At 36.5% G+C, this 22,263-nt stretch overlaps 1 protein-coding gene across 1 annotated transcript; it reads right to left on the bottom strand.

Annotated features, from left to right (window-relative positions):
- Positions 1-7,193: 7,193 nt before the first annotated feature.
- Positions 7,194-21,827, bottom strand: RIPK2 (receptor interacting serine/threonine kinase 2; the record flags this gene model as incomplete). Its single annotated transcript, XM_024755875.1, has 8 exons — positions 7,194-8,100; positions 8,889-9,044; positions 10,611-10,704; positions 11,816-11,899; positions 15,070-15,155; positions 19,498-19,659; positions 20,500-20,549; positions 21,632-21,827. Coding segments are annotated over 8 exons (1,166 nt in total), but the record flags the coding sequence as incomplete, so codon positions are not given.
- Between the last annotated feature and the right edge of the window lie 436 nt (positions 21,828-22,263).

The following is a 22,263-nucleotide window of genomic DNA, read 5'->3' as shown; positions in this document are numbered from 1 at the left end:
TTTATTTTTTAACCTTAATTTTTAAAAATTGAAGTATAGTTGATTTACAATGTTTTGTTCATTTTCTTTTTAACATCTTTATTGGAGTATAATTGTTTTACAATGGTGTGTTAGTTTCTGCTTTATAACAAAGTGAATCATCTATATATACAATTATCCGGATTTCTCCTCCCACTTGCGTCTCCTTCCCACTATCTCTATCCCACCCTTCTAGGTGGACACAAAGCACCGAGCTGATCTCCCTCTGCCATGTGGCTGCTTCTCACTACCTATTTATTTTACATTTGTGAGTATATATAAGTCTATGCCACTCTCTCACTTTGTCCCAGCTTACCCTTCACCCTCCTGTGTTCTCAAGTCCATTCTCTACATCTGTCTCTTTATTCCTGTCTTTCCCTAGGTTTTTTAGAACCCCCCCCTGCCACATCTTCTTTATCCATTCAACTGTTGATGGACATTTAGATTGCTTCCATGTCCTGGCTATTGTATATAGTGATGCAATAAACATTGTGGTACATGACTCTTTTTGAATTATGGTTTTCTCAGGGCTTAGAACCAGTAGTGGGATTGCTGGGTCATATGGTAGTTCTATTTTTAGTTTTTAAAGGAACCTCCATACTGTTATCCATCGTGGCTGTATGAATATACATTTCCACCAAAAGGGCAAGAGGGTTCCCATTTCTCCACACCCTCTCCAGCAGTTACGGTTTGTAGATTTTTTGATGATGGCCATTCTGATTGGTGTGAGGTGATACCTCATTATAGTTTTGATTTGCATGTCTCTAATGATCAGTGATGTTGAGCATCCTTTCATGTGTTTGTTGGCAATCTGTATATCTTCTTTGGAGAAATGTCTATTTAGGTCTTCTGACTATTTTTGGATTCGGTTGTTTGTTTTTTTGATATTGAGTTGCATGAGCTGCGTGTATATTTTGGAGATTAACCCTTTGTCAGTTGCTTCGTTTGCAAATATTTTTTCCCATTCTAAGGCTTGCCTTTCTGTCTTGTTTATGGTTTTATTTGTTGTGCTAAACCTTTCAAGTTTCATTAGGTTCCATTTATTTTTGTTTTTATTTCCATTACTCTAGGACGTGGGTCAAAAAGGATCTTGCTGTGATTTATGTCATAGAGTGTTCTGTCTATGTTTTCCTCTAAGAGTTTTTTAGTGTCTGGCCTTACATTTACATCTTTATTCCATTTTGAGTTTATATTTATGTATGGTGTTAGGAAGTGTTCTAATTTCATTCTTTTACATGTAGCTGTTCAGTTTTCCCAGCACCACTTACTGAAGAGGCTGTCTTTTCTCCATTGTATATTCTTGCCTCCTTAATCAAAGATAAGGTGACCATATGTGTGTGGGTTTATCTCTGGGCTTTCTATCCTGTTCCACTGATCTCTCTTTCTGTTTTTGTGCCAGTACCATATTGTCTTGATTACTGTAGCTTTGTAATATAGTCTGAAGTCAGGGAGTCTGATTCCTCCAGCTCCATTTTTCTTTCTCAAGATTGCTTTGGCTGTTCGGGGTCTTTAGTGTTTCCATACAAATTGTGAATTTTTTTGTTCTGTTTCTGTGAAAAATGCCATTGGTAATTTGATAGGGATTGCACTGAATCGGTAGATTGCTTTGGGTAGTATAGTCATTTTCACAATGTTGGTTCCTCCAATCCAAGAACATGGTATATCTCTGCATCTGTCTGTATCTTTAATTTCTTTCATCAGTGTATTATAGTTTTCTGCATGCAGGTCTCTTGTCTTCCTAGGTAGGTTTATTCCTAGGTATTTTTTTTATTGTTGTTGTTGCAATGGTAAAAGGGAGTGTTTCATTAATTCCTCTTTGAGATTTTTCATCATTAGTGAATAAGAATGCAAGAGATTTCTGTGCATTAATTTTGTATCCTGCTACTTTATCAAATTCAGTGATTAGCTCTAGTAGTTTTCTGGTAGCATCTTTAGGATTCTCTATGTATAGTATCATGTCATCTGCAAACAGTGACAGTTTTACTTCTTCTTTTCCGATTTGGATTCCTTTTATCTCTTTTTCTTCTCTGATTGCTGTGGCTAAAACTTCCAAAACTATGTGGACTAATAGTGTTGAGAGTGGGCCACCTTGTCTTGCTCCTGATCATAGAGGAAATGGTTTCAGTTTTTCACCAGTGAGAACAATGCTGGCTGTGGGTTTGTCATATATGGCCTTTATTATATTAAGGTGGATTCCCTCTATGCATACATTCTGGAGGGTTTTTATCATAAATAGGTGTCAAATTTTGTTGAAAGCTTTTTCTGCATCGATTGATATCATCATATGGTTTTCATCCTTCAGTTTGTTAACATGCTATATGACATAGCTTGATTTGCATATATTGAAGATTCCTTGCTTTTCTGGGATAAACCCCACTTGATCATGGTTTATGATCCCTGCAATGTGCTGTTGGATTCTGTTTGCTAGTATTAGGTTGAGGATTTTTGCATCTATGTTCATCAGTTATATTGGCCTGTAGTTTTCTTCTGATGTGACATGTTTGTCTGGTTTTGGTATCAGGCTGATGCTGGCCTTGTAGAATGAGTTTGGAACTGTTCCTCTGCTATATTTTGGAAGAGTTTGAGAAGGATACGTGCTAGCTCTTCTGTAAATCTTCGATAGAATTTGCCTGTGAATCCATCTGGTCCTGGGCTTTTGCATGTTGGAAGATTTTAAATCACAGTCTCAATTTTAGTGCTTGTGATTGCTCTATTTATATTTCCTATTTCTTCCTGTCTTAGTCTCAGAAGGTTGTGCTTTTCTAAGAATTTGTCCATTTCTTCCAGGCTGCCCATTTTATTGGCAGGTAATTGCCTGTAGTAATCTCTCACGATTATTTGTATTTCTGCAGTGACAGTTGTCACTTCTCCTTTTTCATTTCTAATTCTATTGAATTGAGTATTCTCCCTTTCTTTCTCGATGAGTCTGGCTAATGGTTTATCAATTTTGTTTTTCTTCTCAAAGAACCAGCTTTTAGTTTTCATGGTCTCTGCTATCGCTTCCTTCATTTCCTATTCGTTTATTTATTTATTGGGTTCCTTTTCTCTACTTGCTTTAAGTGTAAGGTTAGGTTGTTTATTTTAGATTTTTCATGTTTCTTGAGGTAGGATTGTATTGCTATAAACTCCCCTCTTAGAACTGCTTTGGCTGCATACCATAGATTTTGGGCCACCATGTGTTCCTCCCGGACTGGGGCACAAACCCGCATCCCCTGCATCAGCAAGCGGACTCCCAACCACTGCGCCACCAGGGAAGCCCATTTGTATTTTTTACAGATTTTCTCCTGTAGTTGATATCTAGTCTCATAGCATTGTGGTCGGAAAAGATACTTAATATGAGTTCAATTTTCTTATATTTACCAAGGCTTGATTTGTGACCTAAGATATGATCTATCCTGGAGAATATTCCATAAGCACTTGAGAAGAAAGTGTATTCTGTTGTTTATGGATAGAATGTCCTATAAAAGTCAATTAAGTCCATCTTGCTTAATGTATCATTTAAAGCTTGTGTTTCCTTATTTATTTTCATTTTGGATGATCTATTGGTGAAAGTGGGGTGTTAAAGTCCCCTACTCCGATTGTGTTTCTGTAGATTTCCCCTTTTATGGTTAGCATTTGCCTTATGTATTGAGGTGCTCCTATGTTGGGTGCATAAATATTCACAATTGTTATATCATCTTCTTGGGTTGATCCCTTTTTTGTAGGGTCCTTCTTTGTCTCTTGTGATACTCTATTTTGAAGCCTATTTTGCCTGATGTGAGAATTGCTACTCCAGCTTTCTTTTATTTCCATTTGCATGGGATACCTTTTTCCATCTCCTCACGTTCACTCTGTATATGTCCCTAGGTCTGAAGTGGGTCTCTTGTAGATAGCCTATATATTGGTCTTCTTTTTGTATACATTCAGCCAGTCTATGTCTTTTGGTGGGAACATTTAATTCATTTATATTTAAGGTAGTTATTGATATGTATATTCCTATAACCATTTTCTTAATTGTCTTGGGTTTGTTATTGTAGGTCTTTTCCTTCTTTTGTGTTTACTGCCTAGAGAAGTTCCTTTAGCATTTGTTGTAAAGCTGGTTCGGTGGTGCTGAATTCTCTTAGCTTTTGCTTCTCTGTAAAGGTGTTAATATCTCTGTTGAATCTGAATGAGATCCTTGCTGGGTAGATTAATCTTGGTTGTAGGTTTTTCCCTTTCATCACTTTAATTATGTCCTGCCACTCCCTTCTAGCTTGCAGAGATTCTGCTGAAAAATAAGCTGTTAACCTTATGGGGATTCTCTTGTATGTTATTTGTTGGTTTTCCCTTGCTGCTTTTAATATTTGTCCTTTGTATTTAATTTTTGATAGTTTGATTATTATGTGTCTTGGAGTGTTTCTCCTTGGATTTATCCTGTATGGGACTCACTGTGCATTCTGGACTTAAGATTGACTATTTCCTTTCCCACATTAGGGAAGTTTTCAACTATAATCTCTTCAAATAATTTCTAAATCCCTTTTTTTAATCTCTTTTTCTTCTTCTGGGATCCCTATAATTCGAATGTTAGTGCATCTAATGTTGTCCCAGAGGTCTCTGAGACTGTCCTCAATTCTTTTTATTCTTTTTTCTTTATTCTGCTCTGCAGTAGTTATTTCCACTATTTTATCTTCCAGGTCACTTATCTGTTCTTCTGCCTCAGTTATTCTGCTATTTATTCTTTCTAGAGAATTGTTAATTTTATTTATTTTTGTTCATCAGTGTCTGTCTGCTCTTTAGTTCTTCTAGGTCCTTGTTAAATGTTTCTTGTATTTTTTCCATTCTATTTCCAAGATTTTGGATCACATTTACTATCATTACTCTGAATTCTTTTTTCAGTAGGCTGCCTGTTTCCTCTTCAGTTGTTTGGTGTGGTCCACGTGTTTTTACCTTGCTCCTTCTTCTGCTGTTTATTTCTCTGTCTTCTTATTTTGCTTAACTTACTGTGTTTGGGGTCTCCTTTTCACAGGCTGCAGGTTCATAGTTCTCGTTGCTTGTTTCTTCTCCCAGTAGCTAAGGTTGGTTCAGTGGGTTGTGTAGGCTTCCTGCTGGAGGGGACTAGTGCCTGTGTTCTGGTGGATGAGACTGGATCTTTGGTGGGCAGGACTGCATCTGCAGGTGTGTTTTGGGGTGTCTGTGAACTATGATTTTAGGCAGCCTCTCTACTAATGGGTGGGCTTGTGTTCTTGTCTTGATAGTTGTTTGGTATAGGGTGTGCACCACTGTAGCTTGCTGGTTGTTGAGTGGAGCTGGGTCTTAGCATTGTGATGGAGATCTCTGTGAGAGCTTTTGCCGTTTGATATTATGTGGGGCTGGGAGGCCTCTGGTGGGCCAATGTCCTGAACTCAGCTCTCCCACCTCAGAGGCTCAGGCCTGACACCCGGGCAGAGACCAAGACCCTGTCAGCCTCTTGACTCAGAAGAAAAGGGAGAATAAAAAATAAATAAATAAAATAATTAGAAAAAAAATTTTTAATAAAAAAAGGGGACAACCAAACCAAAAAACAAATCCACCAATGATAAAAGCTCTAAAAACTATTAAAAAAAAACTAAAACAAAACAAAAAAAAAACCCAAAAAATGGACAGATTATATATAAAAAGGAAGAGAGCAACCAAGTCAATAAACAAATCTACCAATGATAATAAGCTCTAACTACTAACCTAAAATAAACATAAAACCAGAAACAAATTAGATGCAGAAAGCAAACACCACCTCTACAGTTGCTCCCAAAGTCCACCGTCTCAATTTTGGGATGATTTGTTGTCTGTTGAGGTATTCCACAGATGCAGAGTACATCAAGTTGATTGTGTAGATTTAATCCACTGCTCCTGAGGCTGCTGGGACAGATTTCCCTTTCTCTTCTTTGCACAGCTCCTGAGGTTCAGCTTTGGATTTGGCCCCACCTCTGCGTGTAGGTCACCTGAGGGCGTCTGTTCCCCGCCCAGACAGGGAGGGGTTAAAGGAGCAGCTGATTAGGGGGCTGTGGCTCACTCAGACTGGGAGGGAGGGATGGGTATGGAAAGCGGGGCGAGCCTGACTACCTGACTGGCAGAGGCTGGTGTGATGTTGCAACAGCCTGAGGCGTGCCGTGTGTTCTCCCGGGCAATTTGTCCCTGGATCATGGGACCCTGTCAGTGGTGGGCTGCATAGGCTCCAGGAGGGGAGGTGTGGATAGTGACCTGTGCTTGCACACAGGCTTCTTGGTGGCTGCAGCAGCAACCTTAGTGTCTCATACCCGCCTTTGGTGTCCGCACTGGTAGCCGTGGCTCGCGCCTGTCTCTGGAGCTCGTTTAGACGGTGCTCTGAATCCTCTCTCCTTGCGCACCCTGAAACAATGGTCTCTTGCCTCTTAGGCAGGTCCAGACTTTTTCCCAGACTCCCTCCCAGATAGTCGTGGATTGCTAGCCCCCTTCAGGCTGTGCTCACACAAGCAACCCCAGTCCTCTCCCTGGGATCTGACCTCCGAAGCTTGAGCCTCAGCTCCCAGCCTCCACCCGCCCTGGCAGGTGAGCAGACAAGCCTCTCTGGCTGGTGAGTGCTGGCAGGCACTGATCCTCTGTGTGGGAATATCTCCACTTTGCCCTCTACACTCCCGCTGCTGTGCTCTCTTCCATGGCCCTGAAGCTTCCCCACTGCCCACCCCCCATCTCCACCAGTGAAGGAGCTTCCTAGTGTGTGGAAACGTTTCCTCCTTCTCAGCTCCCTCCCAGAAGGGCAGGTCCTGTCCCTATTCTTTTGTCTCTGTTTTTCCTTTTTCCCTACCCAGGTATGTGGGGAGTTTCTTGCCTTTTGGGAAGTCTGAGGTCTTCCGCCAGTGTTCAGTAGGTGCTCTGCAGGAGTTGTTCCACACGTAGATGTATTTTTTTTTTTTTTGCTTTTTTTTTGCGGTACACGGGCCTCTCACTGTTGTGGCCTCTCCCGTTGCAGAGCACAGGCTCCAGACGTGCAGGCTCAGCGGCCATGGCTCACGGGCCCAGCCACTCCGTGGCATGTGAGATCTTCCCAGACCGGGGCACGAACCCGTGTCCCCTGCATCAGCAGGCAGACTCTCAACCACTGCGCCACCAGGGAAGTCCTGTAGATGTATTTTTGATGTATTTGTGGGGAGGAAGGTGATCTCCATGTCTTACTCCTCTGCCATCTTGAAAGTCCCCACCCGGCATATACTTTAAGTATGAGCAGGAAGAAAGGGATAGAACGATACACATCATGCTGTTAACTTTGGTTGTTACCTTGATTGTTACTTGAGGCTAGGAATAGAAGTAGAAACACATGTTGAAGGATTAATTTTTTCTTTATACACTTTGTATTGTTTATCTTTGAAACAATTTTCTAAAGAACTCAATAAATAACATTTAAAAGTTTCTTTGATTTAAGTCTTCAGAAAGTCAAGCATCTTAAACAAGTAATAAATAATCCACAAAGAAAGTATATGTGAAAATGGGACACTGTTTTGTACAATAAAAATATAATTATTACATTGAAAAAATAGTTTCAATTAACCAAAGAGACAAAAAGAATTGAACTATGCAGCAAAAATCAAACTTTCTACTGTATTAATTTAAAAAATACTATAATGTCATGGAAGGAGACTAATATTTATCTGAAGAAGAAACTTCATTAAAGTTTCTAATATTCATATGAATCTCATAAAAACAACATTATCAAGGCAAAAGAAATACAAAATACCCTTTTATGCACTGACTTTTCTTCTTGAAAAAGAGTTACTTATAGGTTTTTATTGTGAAATAAATTTAAAGATGGAGATTGAGAAACCACAAGTATTTCTGGGTAAGGTTGAAGACCCATTTGCTTGTTATCTTTCAATTTTTGTACTATAACTTTGGCAAATTCTTCTCCTTGGATGTCACTAGTATCCAATAATTGTCTGACTTTTGAGGTCCTTGTAGGTTTGGTACTAATGAGTTCATAGTCCTCCTTCATGATCAAATCCCTGGACAGGAGGGCATCTAGAGATTGGTTAAGGCAGGCTTCAGTCATTTGGTTCACAATATCTTCCCTTTTACTCTGGATCCACTGTTGGGTTATACCAGGCTGAAATTGCTCTGTAGAAAAGCAAGGGATGACAAGTAAGAAGGTGGGGACAGATATATAGCTATGAGTAAAATTAGATGAAAAACAAAATAATAAGGCATAAAACCTAATTTTGCTGTGATTGTTCTCATATGGAACACTAGTATTTTGAGGGATGCTATTTATTTTCAGGAAACATTCAGATATTTGGGTTATCTCTTCCCTTTCTCTCCAAGAAAAAGCACTGCATTTTTTTTTTTTTTTTTTTTGCGGTACGCAGGCCTCTCACTGTTGTGGCCTCTCCCATTGCAGAGCACAGGACACGCAGGCTCAGCGGCCATGGCTCATGGGCCCAGCCACTCTGTGGCATGTGGGATCTTCCCAGACCGGGGCACAAACCTGTGTCCCCTGCATTGGCAGGTGGACTCTCAACCACTGCGCCACCAGGGAAGCCCAAAGCACTGCATTTTTATACACTGTAATTCATGGGGGCAAATGTCACTTTTTCTCAGATTTTTTAAAAAACATAAAGAATACCTGCATATTTGATAAACAAAAATATATTTACCTTTAGTAACATATTGTCACACCTCCTCTTAGCAATCCCTCCCTAGATAGATGTTCATGGAATACTATTTTGGCCTATTATTACATATCAACACTCATGTCTTTGGGGATTGGAAGCACTTTCCTACTTATGGTATGTATATATCATACTGAAGAAATAGAGACAAATAAAACATCGTATAGCAAATCTACTGAACATATGGTTGCAAGATAAATGGCATCATTTACAAAGTGTCTCATAGTACATATTTACCTGAATTTCCCTCCACTGAGAGTGGATTTATTATTGCTAAAGAGCATGGAGCTGCCCTGTGATCATAGAATGTTGCTCTTTGAGCCACAGAAACGTTACTGTCACAACTGTGATTTACTGGACATTGACGCATCACAGAAAAGTCTTGAGTTTTTCCTATAAAACACAACATCTTCATTAGGGGTAGAATATTCCTTAGCTCTTTCTATTAGCTAAAATATGAACATCCGGGTCATAGAGAGGGTAGTATTCAGTGTCTCTTAATTTTTCACTGCATAAGCTGGTTCATAAATCTAATTCCACAAGTAAATATTTTTTAGATAAAAAAGGTTAATGCTTAATGTTTTTACCATATTTCCGTCTGTCCTATGTAAATTATAAATCATAGAATTTTACTTCTTCATGTGGTACCATATTTTTTCTTCTGTGTCATCTTCCTCCTTCTGCACTTCAAATGTGTCCTCTAAATTACATATGATGTGTCTTTCTACACTCTCCTTTGGTAAACTTATTCAACCTCAGGGCCTCAATTGTCACCTCCCTTCCCAAATCCATGTAATTAAATTTTCTGTCTTCAGTGAACCCTACATTTTCAACAGCTCAAATTAAAAAAAAAAAAAAATTAAAAACTTAATTATTCATCTTAACTTTAAAACCTGTTTCAACTCCTATTTCTGTTAATAGCACCAATGTTCTTCCAGCTAAACTTGTTCAGCTTTATCTTTTTTTCTCTCTTCCTTCCTGCAAGTGAAAAGTGTGTCCTCTGTAACATCTCTCACACTATTCTCTCCTTCACACTCTGGAGCAGGTATCATAATCTCTCACCTGTAGTACAATAATAGACCAATAGTCTCCTAACTGGTCTCCCCACTTTGAATCTCCTTTTCCCTTCCAAAATATCCTACATATTCCAGCCAGGATAAATATTCCTAAAGCGAAAAATTTTATCATGTCACACCCTTGCTCAAAAATTTGCAGTAATTGTTCCCTACCCAAGCAAAAGAGCCTGAATGGCTTAGCATAGTATTAGAATTCATCATGATATGACTCCACCCTCCTGATCTTTCATTCACCCTCTTCACCAGCTAAACCCAACTACTCACTGTTCTCTGTTTTCTTGCTTCTTTGCCTCTATGCTGTTCCTTTTGCCTGGAATGCCCATCCTTTATAACTATAGGTCCAACCTTCAGCCAGAAATAATTTCTTCATGATGATAACATGGTGTAGTAGTGACATGAAAGTATTTATCAAAAAGACCTGGCTTCGAATCTTGGATTTGCCAGCTACTAACTATGTGATCCAGAAGTCTTGATCTTAAGAATCTGTAAAATGAGGAATATCTCCCTCACAAGGTTGTTGTGACAGTGCTTTGTAAAAAATGTTACTCTTCCACTATACTACCATAGTTCTACATCCCTATATCTTTTATAATACATTGCTCTTTGTCTAATATTATGGTGACTTAGAAACATTTCTCCTCTTTCTTACAAGAGATTTTTAAAAATATCTTTCTATAGTGTCTAACATAATGCTTTTAATACTTAAATATATTTGTTTAACATCCCACTACTATTTTCACATCTTTAGACTGTCACTTTTAAAAAACGAGTTATAAATGCAAATGAAAGACATGTTCCATACAAACCATGACTGCTTGCAAGAATATGATCTTGAAAGAAAATTGAAAACTTGCAAGTAATACTGACTGAAAAATTTACGTACTAGATAAAAAATCATTGTCTTGAGGAGCTGACAGGGTCCTTGAGGTTCCAGGAGAAACACTAGTTTTATGGAGCTGAGAGGATCCACACGATTCCTAAAATAGATAGAAGATAAATGATTTAGGTTAAAGAAAAATCGTTTTAAAAGTTATACAGCTTTAATTTCTAAACAGTTCCTGCTTTTGGCTTATTATAAATAAAGAATCAAAACTAATACAAATTACACTTTACAAAATTAAACACATATGTGAAGTAACAAAACTGTGAACTTGATTTCTTTATCAGGTCAATTGGATGGGGGGGCAATAGTTAAATATATTAGAAATCATTATTTTTTCAATATTTTGTACATAATCTCAGAGACTCTGTCCAGCTCATGAGAAATTTGAGATCTGCAGTTCTGATTACCTACTGATTTAGAGCACATGCCTATTCTCAATGCCTCAGGTTCCTTCAACATGGAGAAGTGGGAATCCATGGAAAAAGTAATATAGAAGTTGGATCCAATCCTAGCTCTGTCATGGAATTACTACCTAAGCTTCGACAAGGCATTTAAATAATTTGGCTCTCAGGTTCTTTTTCTGTGTATTTATCTAAAAATAAGCATGTATGGGCTTAAAGATCCAAAGATGAGATAGTGAATATAAAGGTGATTCAAAGACTACATACTGTGTTTTAAGATTCATTTTGAAGGTATTATTACTTTTCTGAATCTGTAAAGAGAACATATCTTATATATTGTTAAAAGTAATCATTAATATGAAATAATTCTGAATGAATGCTACTAAAGAAATCCTTCTTTTTGGATAGCCACACAAATGGCATTTTCTTTTTATTAATCATTGTAAGAGGTTAAGAACAAGGCAGGTATTATAGCTCTTTTACATTTGAATAAGAAGGTATAATAAGAAATACAGTGGCAGAACTGTACCAATGATTTGTCTATGTACTACCCTGGAACACCATCCATTACATAAAACAAGGACAGGGACAGAAGTCAATGCCCAAGAAAGAAAGGACTGTGATTTGATGAGATGAACAATGAACTAAGAATCAGAAAAGCTGGATTTCAAATTGGAGATTCCCATTCTAAAATCCTAAAACCTCCCTGGACTTTAGCTTCCCATCTATAAAAGAGTGAGATAGACTAAATGATTGCTCATATTCTTCTCACATTTTGAGTTTAATCAACGTAATTATTTTTACCTCCTGTGGACTATAATTTACAGGTATGTTCAGAGATAACTCCATTTTCTTCTTGTCACATAAGTGAATGGAACTTGAAGCACTCTGTAATAAGAATGAATATATGTACTTGAATTAGAGATAATTAGAAAATTATATGAGTAAAATAAAATCTACTTAACATATTTTATATGTTTATCTTTATATGTTTATACAAAATCAATAGAAAGAAAATCTCAATCAGTTGAGAATATAATATCTAACTTAAAGGTAGAGATAGTGTAGAATAGGGGACATAATTTTAGAGACACAGGCTTTGAATCCTGCCTCATATTAACTGGTTACCTTGAGCAAATTCATCCTTTAAAATGGAAAAATATCTACATGCAGGATCATTCTAGAGATTGAGATAATGAATATAAAGTATCTGGTTCAAACTAGGTACTTAATATATTTCAATTTGTGTGTGTATCTATCTATCCATAATTATTAAGCATTTACTATAATTTAGGCACCATGATTCTAAGTACTATCATTATTTTCATTTTATAGATAAGAAATGGAGGGCTGGACTAAGTAAAGGAGGCAGAGTGCCCTAATGGAACGATGGGGGCCAATAAGATCTAGTTTAGATCCCAGGATACCTGTTTGACTTTGGGCATGAGACTTAAACTTAGTTTACTTATCTGTAAACTGGAGACGAGAATACCTATTTTGCAGGATTACTGTAAGAAGGATTAGAAGTAATATATGCAGAGTCCCTAAGATTACTTTGTAAGCATTCAATAAATAGTAGCTATTAAACAGATGATTTATTTAAACACTATGCCTTTGTACTAAAATTGTTTAGTGATTCACTCCTGTCTCTCTCTCTTTTTTTTTTTTTTGCAGTACGCAGGCCTCTCACTGTTGTGGCCTCTCCCGTTGCGGAGCACAGGCTCCAGACGCGCAGGCTCAGCGGTCATGGCTCACGGGCCTACCCACTCCGCAGCATGTGGGATCTTCCCGGACCGGGGCACGAACCCATCCATGTCTCCTGCACCAGCAGGCGGACTCTCAACCACTGTGCCACCAGGGAAGCCCTCACTCCTGTCTCTTTAAGCCAGACTTGGATTAGCTGCCATCACTATTGAGTGATTTAAAAACAAAACCATGGGTCTGCTTTTCTTCCCCAAACCAACATAACGTCAAATGCTCTACAGAACTTTAGAAATTGGTGGGATCCACACCCAGCCCTTCATTATTCATACTTAACAACTGTCTGCTCCATAACATGTCTAAGAAGTTTTAGGAGAAAAAAAACTGCTATTCATCTATGTATATAATCTATGGGGCATAGTACTTTACACAAAGCAGTCCAGTGAACATTTGTTAAATACATTTTTATATGAACCTTTAAAATTCATCTTTGGATCCATTTCTGTTATGTAAATTTCTTCTGTTCTTTTAAATTTATTAAAATATTTATTGTTATACAGTATCATTAATTACTAACATCACTTTTCATAACCGATCAGTTAATGATAATTCAAATTATTTATGAATCCAAAAAAAAAAAAAAAAAAAAAAAAAAAATTATGAACTAGTGAGTCAGTCCCTAGAAAGAAGTAAAATGACATATCAAAGAAAAACTTTTTTTGATTCAGTTTTTACTGCTCAAGACATAAGAGATACTATCTGTGAAAACATGAATTATAGGAGCCAGTTCAAAGAACTGAAAAAAATGTAGGAAACTCAAACAAAACAAGTCACCCTAAATTGTGATCTTTGTTTTCAGAAATTTCTTTATGAAAAATCTTATTATCTTAATAAATTTGTATTCTACCCTTGCCCTGACATTAGTTAGCTGTGTAGTGTTATGTGACTTACTTCCCTATACCTCAGTTATCTCATCTATAAAATGGAGATGATATTCTTTCCCTAACAGTTTTACAGAATTAATACAAGGATTTAAAAAAAAAATAACAACTCTGAGTGAAAACAATACAGCAACTTAAAAACAGTGACCAAAGAAAGTAATGCTATTTAAATGATACTCAAGTATTTAAAAATATACACTAAATTACTTTATTTAAGAAGCAAAAATTTCTCCCCCAAATTAACAGTTTTAAATATAGATCCTAGTATTTAAGTTTGTTGGGGACAAAAAAGGAACTGAATTGGTTCTCTTCCAGTTCAGTTTCTTAGAACCAAGAAAACAGACCCTTCTATCCACCTTTGCTTGGCAGAAGAGGAGAAAGTTGTGAAGAGAGAAAAGGGAACTGAAAAGACAAGGCAAAAATAAATGTTAACAGAAGTTTGTATCTACTAAGAAGCAGAGAGATTGGAATGTTCTGGAAAAGACTACCTACTCAGAAGCAGAGAAGTCAATGAAAACTTATCAAAAGATTAAAGCACAGTTCCTCCTTAGTTCCTTAAAAAACTCAGGTACTAATACTGCCACCATCAATTTTAAGTTTGGTTAAGGACAGTTGTTTCCTTTATGCACTTCCCTTTTAAACCAAAGATTATGTTAACAGATCCAGCAAACTGGATTATGCCTGTTCACAACCTAAGACATTGGCTAATAAATGATGGTTTTTATTATCATATCTCAAATGCAACTTAATGAAACCCAGAAAGTGTTAAACTAGGCTAACTTTGTCCCTAAAGGACTGTAGTTGCTTTCTAAACAATTTTTGATAGCAGCAAGAAAACCTTGCAGTAATGGGTCCCTTCAATTGTTTTTCTGATCTACAAGAGCAGAATGAATAAATAAGACAACTGTTCTAGGTAATTCATAACAACTGCTACTTTGGTCTATGCAACATGCAGTGTTTGAGTGGGAAAACAAAAAGATACAAACAAGCCACAGAAAATACACATTTGGGCCTCAATTATTAATAAAAATTCTACAGCTTAACTTGGCAATAAAGTGCAATAACCCAGACATCTTTTACTCTTTATATATCAAAACTTTAGAGAAATAAACATAGAATTAAAACAACAACAACTGCAGTAATTTAGGGCATTAACTGTATACAACTGGCACACATTACACATTTTAAATTTACATTTGCTATATGAGAGGTCTGAAAATCCCTTTGAAATCTGGAGGAGGCTGTTTAAATGAAATGGAAAAGTTCTTTGGTGACAGATTCAAGGCAGCATTCATACTCTCTGCTAACCACTGCCCCAGTACTGTAGCTTGTATCTGTGGAAGGTATGTAGAAAAAAACTAAATTAAACTAAACTAAAACTCTCCATGATTTAACATCCTAATTTCCAGTATTTACCTTTGTTTTCTTTAGTTGAATAACAGCTTCAAGGAAAGTTATCTCTTCAAATGTTCGCAGAACTGGTTCAAGTTCTATTAAACATTCTAAATAAGAAAAATAATGAGCTCAGGTTGCTTATAACCATTAAAATGAAAAACATAAATGCTAATATTTAACTGATAAGGCCCTAAGTAAATTTTTCCCCAAACTGATGACATTCAACTGTCTTAAGAGCATTTAGTACAGGCTTAAAGATAGGCATATCTAAAGATAGATCAATAGAACATAATTGAGAGTCTAAAGCCCTTATAAGTATGGGCAATTGTTTCTTGACAAAGTCGCTAAGGCAATTCAATGAGGAAAGGATAGTCTTTTCGACAAATGGTACTAGGACAGTTGGATATCCACACAAAAACAGAAAAATTTAGATTCTTACCTCACAACATACATAGAATTAACTTGAAATGGACTATGCACCTAAACGTAAATATAGGTGAAAATCTTCATGACCCTGAGTTAGGCAAATAATTCCTAGATATGGCATCAGAAACAGGATCCATAAAAAATTTTTGATAATAGGACTTCAAAAAAATTGAAACCTTTGGCATTTAAAAAGATGCTATTAAGAAAAACAAAAAGACAAGCCCCAGACTAGGAGAACACTTTTACCTATCACGTACCTTTTAAAGAGCTTGTATCTAGAATATAAAAAGAACTCTAATAACTTAAGACAAACAACCCAATTTAAAAATGGGTGAAAGATTGAATTTCACCAAAGGAGACACACAAATAGATAAAAAGCACATGAAAATATGCTTAAACACCATTAGTCATTAGGAAACGCAAATTAACACTAAAATGAGGCATCACTCCATACCCACTAAAATAGGTAAAATTAAAAAGACAGAAAATAACAAGTATTGACAATAATGTAGAGAAACAGAAAACGTCACACACTGCTGGTGGGAATGTATCATGATGCAGCCACTGTGGAAAACAGCTTCGCACTTTCTTAAAAATGAAAGATAAATTTACCATACAACCAAGCAATTCCACTCAGGTTGTTACCTGAGAGAAATGAAAACATATATGTTCACACACAGACTTGCACATGAACAGTCATAGCAGCATGATTCATAATAGCCAATGAGTAGAAACAATCATAATTACCACTATTACTACAATAATATATGTACCTGTTGCTTAAGGGAGAGGCCAGGGCTCTAGATACAAAACTGAGCATCACTAACATATAGATAGTATAAAAGCCATGATCTGGTCTGGATCATCTAGGGGGAAAGTACAGATGGCAAACAGTAAAGGACCCATATTAGAGCTCTGAGGCATTCCAACAGTTAGAAATTGAGCAGAGGAAGGAAAAAAGAGATAGAGGAAGAGAGGATAATAGGGAGGATGGTCTCTTGTGTCTTGGAAGCTATCAGAGGGAAAGTTTCAAGGAGGGAAGAGTCAGCAATATCTAATCTGCTGAGAGGCCAAGTAAGATAAGCAGTATTTTCCAAAATTGCCATCCTTAGTAACTTGAACAAATGCAGCTTTAGTGGAGATATGAAAACAGAAGACTGATGTAAGTTTGTTAAAAATTGAATTAGAGGTGAAGAAGTAGAGACAATAAGTATGGACAATTCCTACAAGGTGTTTAGATCTAAATGGGAGTAGAAAAACGAGGTGGTAGCTGAAGGATGATTTGGGGTCAAGAATTCTTTTCCTATATAAAGATAGGATATAATAATAGCATAGATCTGTATGACAGATGAACGATCCAGTAGACAGGCAGAGATTGGCAACATAAGAGCAGAGAGAGAATATAAACAACAGAATGCTGGAGAGAGTAAGGGAATGGCATCCAGACCACAAGTAATACTGTTTACTATTGTATAAGAACACTTTTTTCCCACTGTAAAAGAGATAAAGCAGGAAAGACAGGTCAAGTACAACTAAGTTTATAGATCTGGTAGTGGAACCATGAGGGAGTTCTCTCTCATGGTTTCTACTTTCTCAATGCTCAAAAGAAATACAGAACATAGGGTGTAGGAGGTTTAAGAAGGGAAGATAAGGTACAATATGCATTACCCCTGTCTTGTCTTCCTAAGTTCAGAATCTATTAAGAAAAGCCACACAATAATGATAGATGGTGATCAAAACATCACCTTTATTACTGATAAAGCTAATTGGAATATGTCCCTTTTTAGATCTGTAGCATATGGGCTTAGTAACACTTTGTCCCTTCAGTTGACAGTTTTACTCACTCAGCTACAGGCCTCACCTGCTTCCATATGGGGAAGCACAAAATGTGTGCATCCTTTAGACAAGCTTACTTCTAAAAGGAGGAGAAAACTGAGAAGGGACTAGATAAGTACTCTAAAACTAACAAATGAGGAGGAGGAGTGCTGAGGGGCAGATAGGACTAGAAATGTTCCTCCCATGCTTTCCTTCTTAGGGATTGAAATGGAATTTCATCTTCACTTTGGAAACATGAAGTATGGGACTTACGCATCTCCTACAGTAGTACAAGATGATCATCTAAATCTGTAATTCGCAAACTTTTGGGTCTCAGAACTCTTCAAAATTATTAAGAGCTTTTGTATATGTTGGTCATATCTATTGATATTTACTACATTAGATTAAAACAGAAAATTTTAACACATCAGAGTATATGAAAACACATTCCATTATCCGTTGGAGCAATGATATCATCATAATTTAATCTCTGGAAAGATTTTTCCAGAGGATGAGAGTAAAAAGGGAAAATAATACCTTAATACTTATTATTTTGAAAAGTTTTGATTTTGTGAACCACTTATAAAAGTCTCAGGAACCAACCCCACCTCCAGAGGTCCCTGCACCACAACTTAAGAACAGGTGATATATGAGAATGGAATAGTAGATGTATTTGAGAAACATCACAGAATTGCTAAGTAGAGTTTAGTGCCTAGTTTTAGCCATTAATTTAAAGAGAAACCAATGAATTCCATTTCTGGCCAAGATGAAGAAACGAGGACCAATTCACCCTCCTGCCTTAAACAACCATTAGCCAGATAAAATGCATGAAACAGTGGTTTTCAAGACACTAGATATCAGGTAACAAAGGACAGTGATCTCTAAGTGATAGGAAACAACTGAGGTCAGCCTTATGACAGCCTGACTACCCAAGCTTACTGCCTTGGGAGAGTTTCCAACTATACTACAGGGTAGGGAAGTAAGACGGGGCCCAGAGGAAGCTCAGAGTTGAAGAGACAGGGCTGGGAATTAGGGTAGACGGAGGCAGATAGAGTTTATAGGACAGAGCACCAAAGAGGAGAAGTACACAGACAGAGAACTCCAGAGATCCGCAGAGCGCTCCTCTCAAATATTCAGCAGCACTGATCAATGCAGGATGTAGAAGTAAGTAAGCCAAAAGCCATTGTTCTGCAATGAACAACAGGGAAAAACCAGGAAGTTTGTAGAGAAGTACTGCCTAATGGCATGATCTTCAGAAGAGCTAGAGTCTTTAGGGAATGGAGAAGAAATTATAGTTTGGAAGTGGCACTGGGGACAAAGGAGATATATATTGGGATGGCTAAAAAGTTCGTACAGGTTTTTGTAAGATCTTATAGAAGAAGCCAAACAAACTTTTTGGCCAAGCCAATACATACATACATATATATACATACACACACACACACACACACACACACACACACACACACACACACCCTATTACATGGTTCTGGGAGATAAGAGATAAGATGTTAATCCATTATTATAGCATCTTTTGATTTTATTTAAATACAATGCTGATGAGCACTAGACATAAGTTTTGAATGGAAAATATATTTGGTTTTTTTTTAGTTGGAAAGAAGATTCCCACTCTACAGCTTGTCTTTTCATTTTCTATAGCATCTTCTGAAGTGTAAAATTTTTCAATTTTTTTGAAGTTCAATTATCAAAGAATTTTTTTAATAGGTCTTGTTTCTGATGTCATATATAAGAGCTCTTTGCTTAACCCAAGATCATGAAGATTTTCTTCTATGTTTACATTTAGGTGATGATTCATTCTACTTCTGAAATAAATCTTAATTCTATCTGATTTTTCGATCTCCAGGATTGGTCTGGAAATTCTACTCTTGCCCTTCTCCAATCAAGCTTATACATAGCAGTGAGTGATATCTCCTAAACTTAAATTTAATCATGTTATTTCCCTGAAAAACGCACTTTAATGGCTTTCCATTGTACTTGGAATAAATTTCTAACCTTTTTATGATGATAGTCAACAGCTTCTCCTTACCACTTCAATCTCATCTCATAAAATAAAAACAACTTTGAATTAGAAGAAAAAAAACTTTGAGCTTGTCAGCTAACTTTCGTAGTTGTTCAAGGAATATTTTATTTACAGCGTATTTGTTATTTTTGTAATTCAAAAGGCCCAGATTAAAACTGTACACTAACTTAAGAAAGACGGTCTTTCATCTGGATTTTGTGCCCATCCACTTTCTATGAGAGAGATCATAAGTGCTCGATGAGGTATATCAAATGGCAAACTTTCTTCATTAGTGTCAGGTCGATGTCCTTGTGACACATTATACATAATCTGCAAAGGATTGGTGACTTCTGTCAAAACAAATATATTTCATTCATTAGAAATATATTATGATTTAACATATTAAATACATTCTAAAGCCAACCAAATGAACATGAGGGACTCTTAAAATCTTAGGAATAATTCATTACTTCCCTTTCTGTCAAAGGAATATTTAGATCCCAGCTATTGCCAGACTTGCTGCCTCTCGTGGGAGGAGTTTATATCTTCACCTCTTTAATTCTGGGCTTGGCCATGTGATTTGACTTGGCCAATGGAGTATGAAGAGAGCAGAGTAAAACAGAGCTCAGCAGAGCTGAGCAGAACCTAGCAGAGCCAAGAAGGGCCACAGCAACTAATAACCCAATGTGAATGAAAAATAAATGTTTAGTTTGTAAACTACTGAGATTCTGAGGTTGTTACACAGCAAACTGACCTAAATGAACCTCAAAATAAAGAAAGAGACAATATTATCAGAAAATTTTTAAAGTATTCTTCAGTATTTGCTGGTCTTTAGAAGAAGCACTAGTTAAATTTTCATACAAACGATTTTATAGCTGGAATGAATCTTAGAAATAAGAATTCAAAATTCTTATTTTGCAGATTAAAAAAATGAGGACTTAAGAGATTTAGTGGCTTATAATAGAGTTACTTACTATCAGAACAAGAAGAATGTACACATTTTTCTGATCCTTAATCCAGTACTTTCCAACATACAGTGGATTCACAATGACAAACTGTTGTTTTTCTAGTGTGTTTTCCACAAAATGACTGTTAGGCAGATTTAAAATAAGTGATCTTTATTCAGATAGTTCTGAGTATGACTTACCAATATGATGTCACCTAGAATAAGGAAGTCAAAGTACACTTACCTGCAAAAGGCTGTTTTCTAGATAAGACTTCCCATGTGATAACTGCATAGCTGTTTAAGATAAAAATATACATATAGTACTTTATAAACTATTCATAATAAACTAAAATGGTACTGATTTTAAAAGCTGACTGTGAGATACCATTTTTTAAAGTAATAATGTAGTGAAATGTTGCTTAAAGAATCACTGTATAGAACCAAGATGATGACTATTCATATACAGTTTTGTTTTGAAAGGGAATTAATTCAATTTGAAAAATTAGGAAATTACTGTAATAAGAACTTGAAGTTATAGGCAAGGATAACTTGTGGATGATTCTTTCACACCTAGATAAGCTATGCCCTTTAATTACATGATTCCATTATTCACACAAAATAAAGAGCAATAAAAAAGGCTGTCTCATGTAGCCCTATTCTATTGACTCTTTTTCTGGTGTAAGTACTGTCTCTTTTGGTAGTGTTAAATGTTAATTGCACTGTTTCCCTCCCCCATCAAGGTCACATATGATAAAAACGCTTGAATATTATAAATTGATAGGACAACAAGATATGCTTTAATAATTTTTAAGGATGTAAAAGTAGCTTAAGGCGAGGCATCAGGACTTCCCTGGTGGCGCAGTGGTTAAGACTCCATGCTCCCAATGCAGAGGGTCCGAGTTTGATCCCTGGTCAGAGAACCAGATCCCACATGCATTCTGCAACTAAGGAGCCTGCATGCTGCAACCCAGGAGCCCATGTGCCGCAACTAAGGAGCCCACCGCCGCAACCAAATAAATAAGTAAATAAATATTAAAAAAAAAAAAAAGCAAGGCATCTTTATTTTCACATTTTTAATTTTTAATTTTTTTTTTTTTGGCTGCACCACACAGCTTGTGGGATCTCAGTTCCCTGATCAAGGACTGAACCTGGGCCACAGCAGTGAAAACCGGAATCTTAACCACTAGGCCACCAGGGAACTCCCAAAGCAAGGCATCTTTAATATGAAAAACACTAACCACTGTCTCTAATTTATTTTCACCACACTTATGAGAGAAGCATAAAAATCATACTTTTAAAATGTAGCTTCAAAATTCGGATTGATTAATCTTGTTTTTTAGACAAAGTTAACTCTGAGCAAAAGTAACATGCTGTACCTGTATATATCATGCTTGATAGTAGCCCTTGATTTTTGTCCAGGTTCATAGTTTTCAGGTGGCATATAGATAATTGTCCCTCCTTCTGGTGCAGATTTACTACTTCGTGATTGTGAGAGGGACATCATGCGCCATTTTGATAAGCCAAAATCTGCAATCTGGAAGGGAAAAGAGTAATTGAATATTGAAATTTTCTCTTTAAAAAAATTAAAGAATTGTTTTTGTTTATATTTATTATATTTAGACATGAGACCAGAGTAAATGCTATATATATTAATATGTTATTTCTATAATAGTCTATTAGTTTCTTAACAAATTGGATTCCATAGTGCTGAACCCAACAACTCTAAAAGCAATATAAACTGACTTGAAGTTCAGCAAAATACTACAAATTTTAAAAGAGACTAAGTTTTGAAAAACAGGAGTATTTTTGCCTTTTATTCTGAATGAGTATTTACACTTCACTTTTTGTGACAAGTAGCTTTGTATCATGTGCTTTCAAAATTTACCTATACCTCACAAAACTGCTAAACTAGTCATATCTAATACGAATGTCACTGGGTATTGTTTACAACTCAGGTTTATATGTTCTTATTTATAATGTGCTAAAAACAGTATCCTTAAATTTTGAA

The sequence above is a fragment of the Neophocaena asiaeorientalis genome, unplaced genomic scaffold (genome assembly GCF_003031525.2).
Source record: "Neophocaena asiaeorientalis asiaeorientalis breed wild unplaced genomic scaffold, Neophocaena_asiaeorientalis_V1.1 scaffold728, whole genome shotgun sequence".
Classification (NCBI taxonomy): domain Eukaryota; kingdom Metazoa; phylum Chordata; class Mammalia; order Artiodactyla; family Phocoenidae; genus Neophocaena; species Neophocaena asiaeorientalis.
This window is presented reverse-complemented; position numbering and strand designations above follow the sequence as displayed.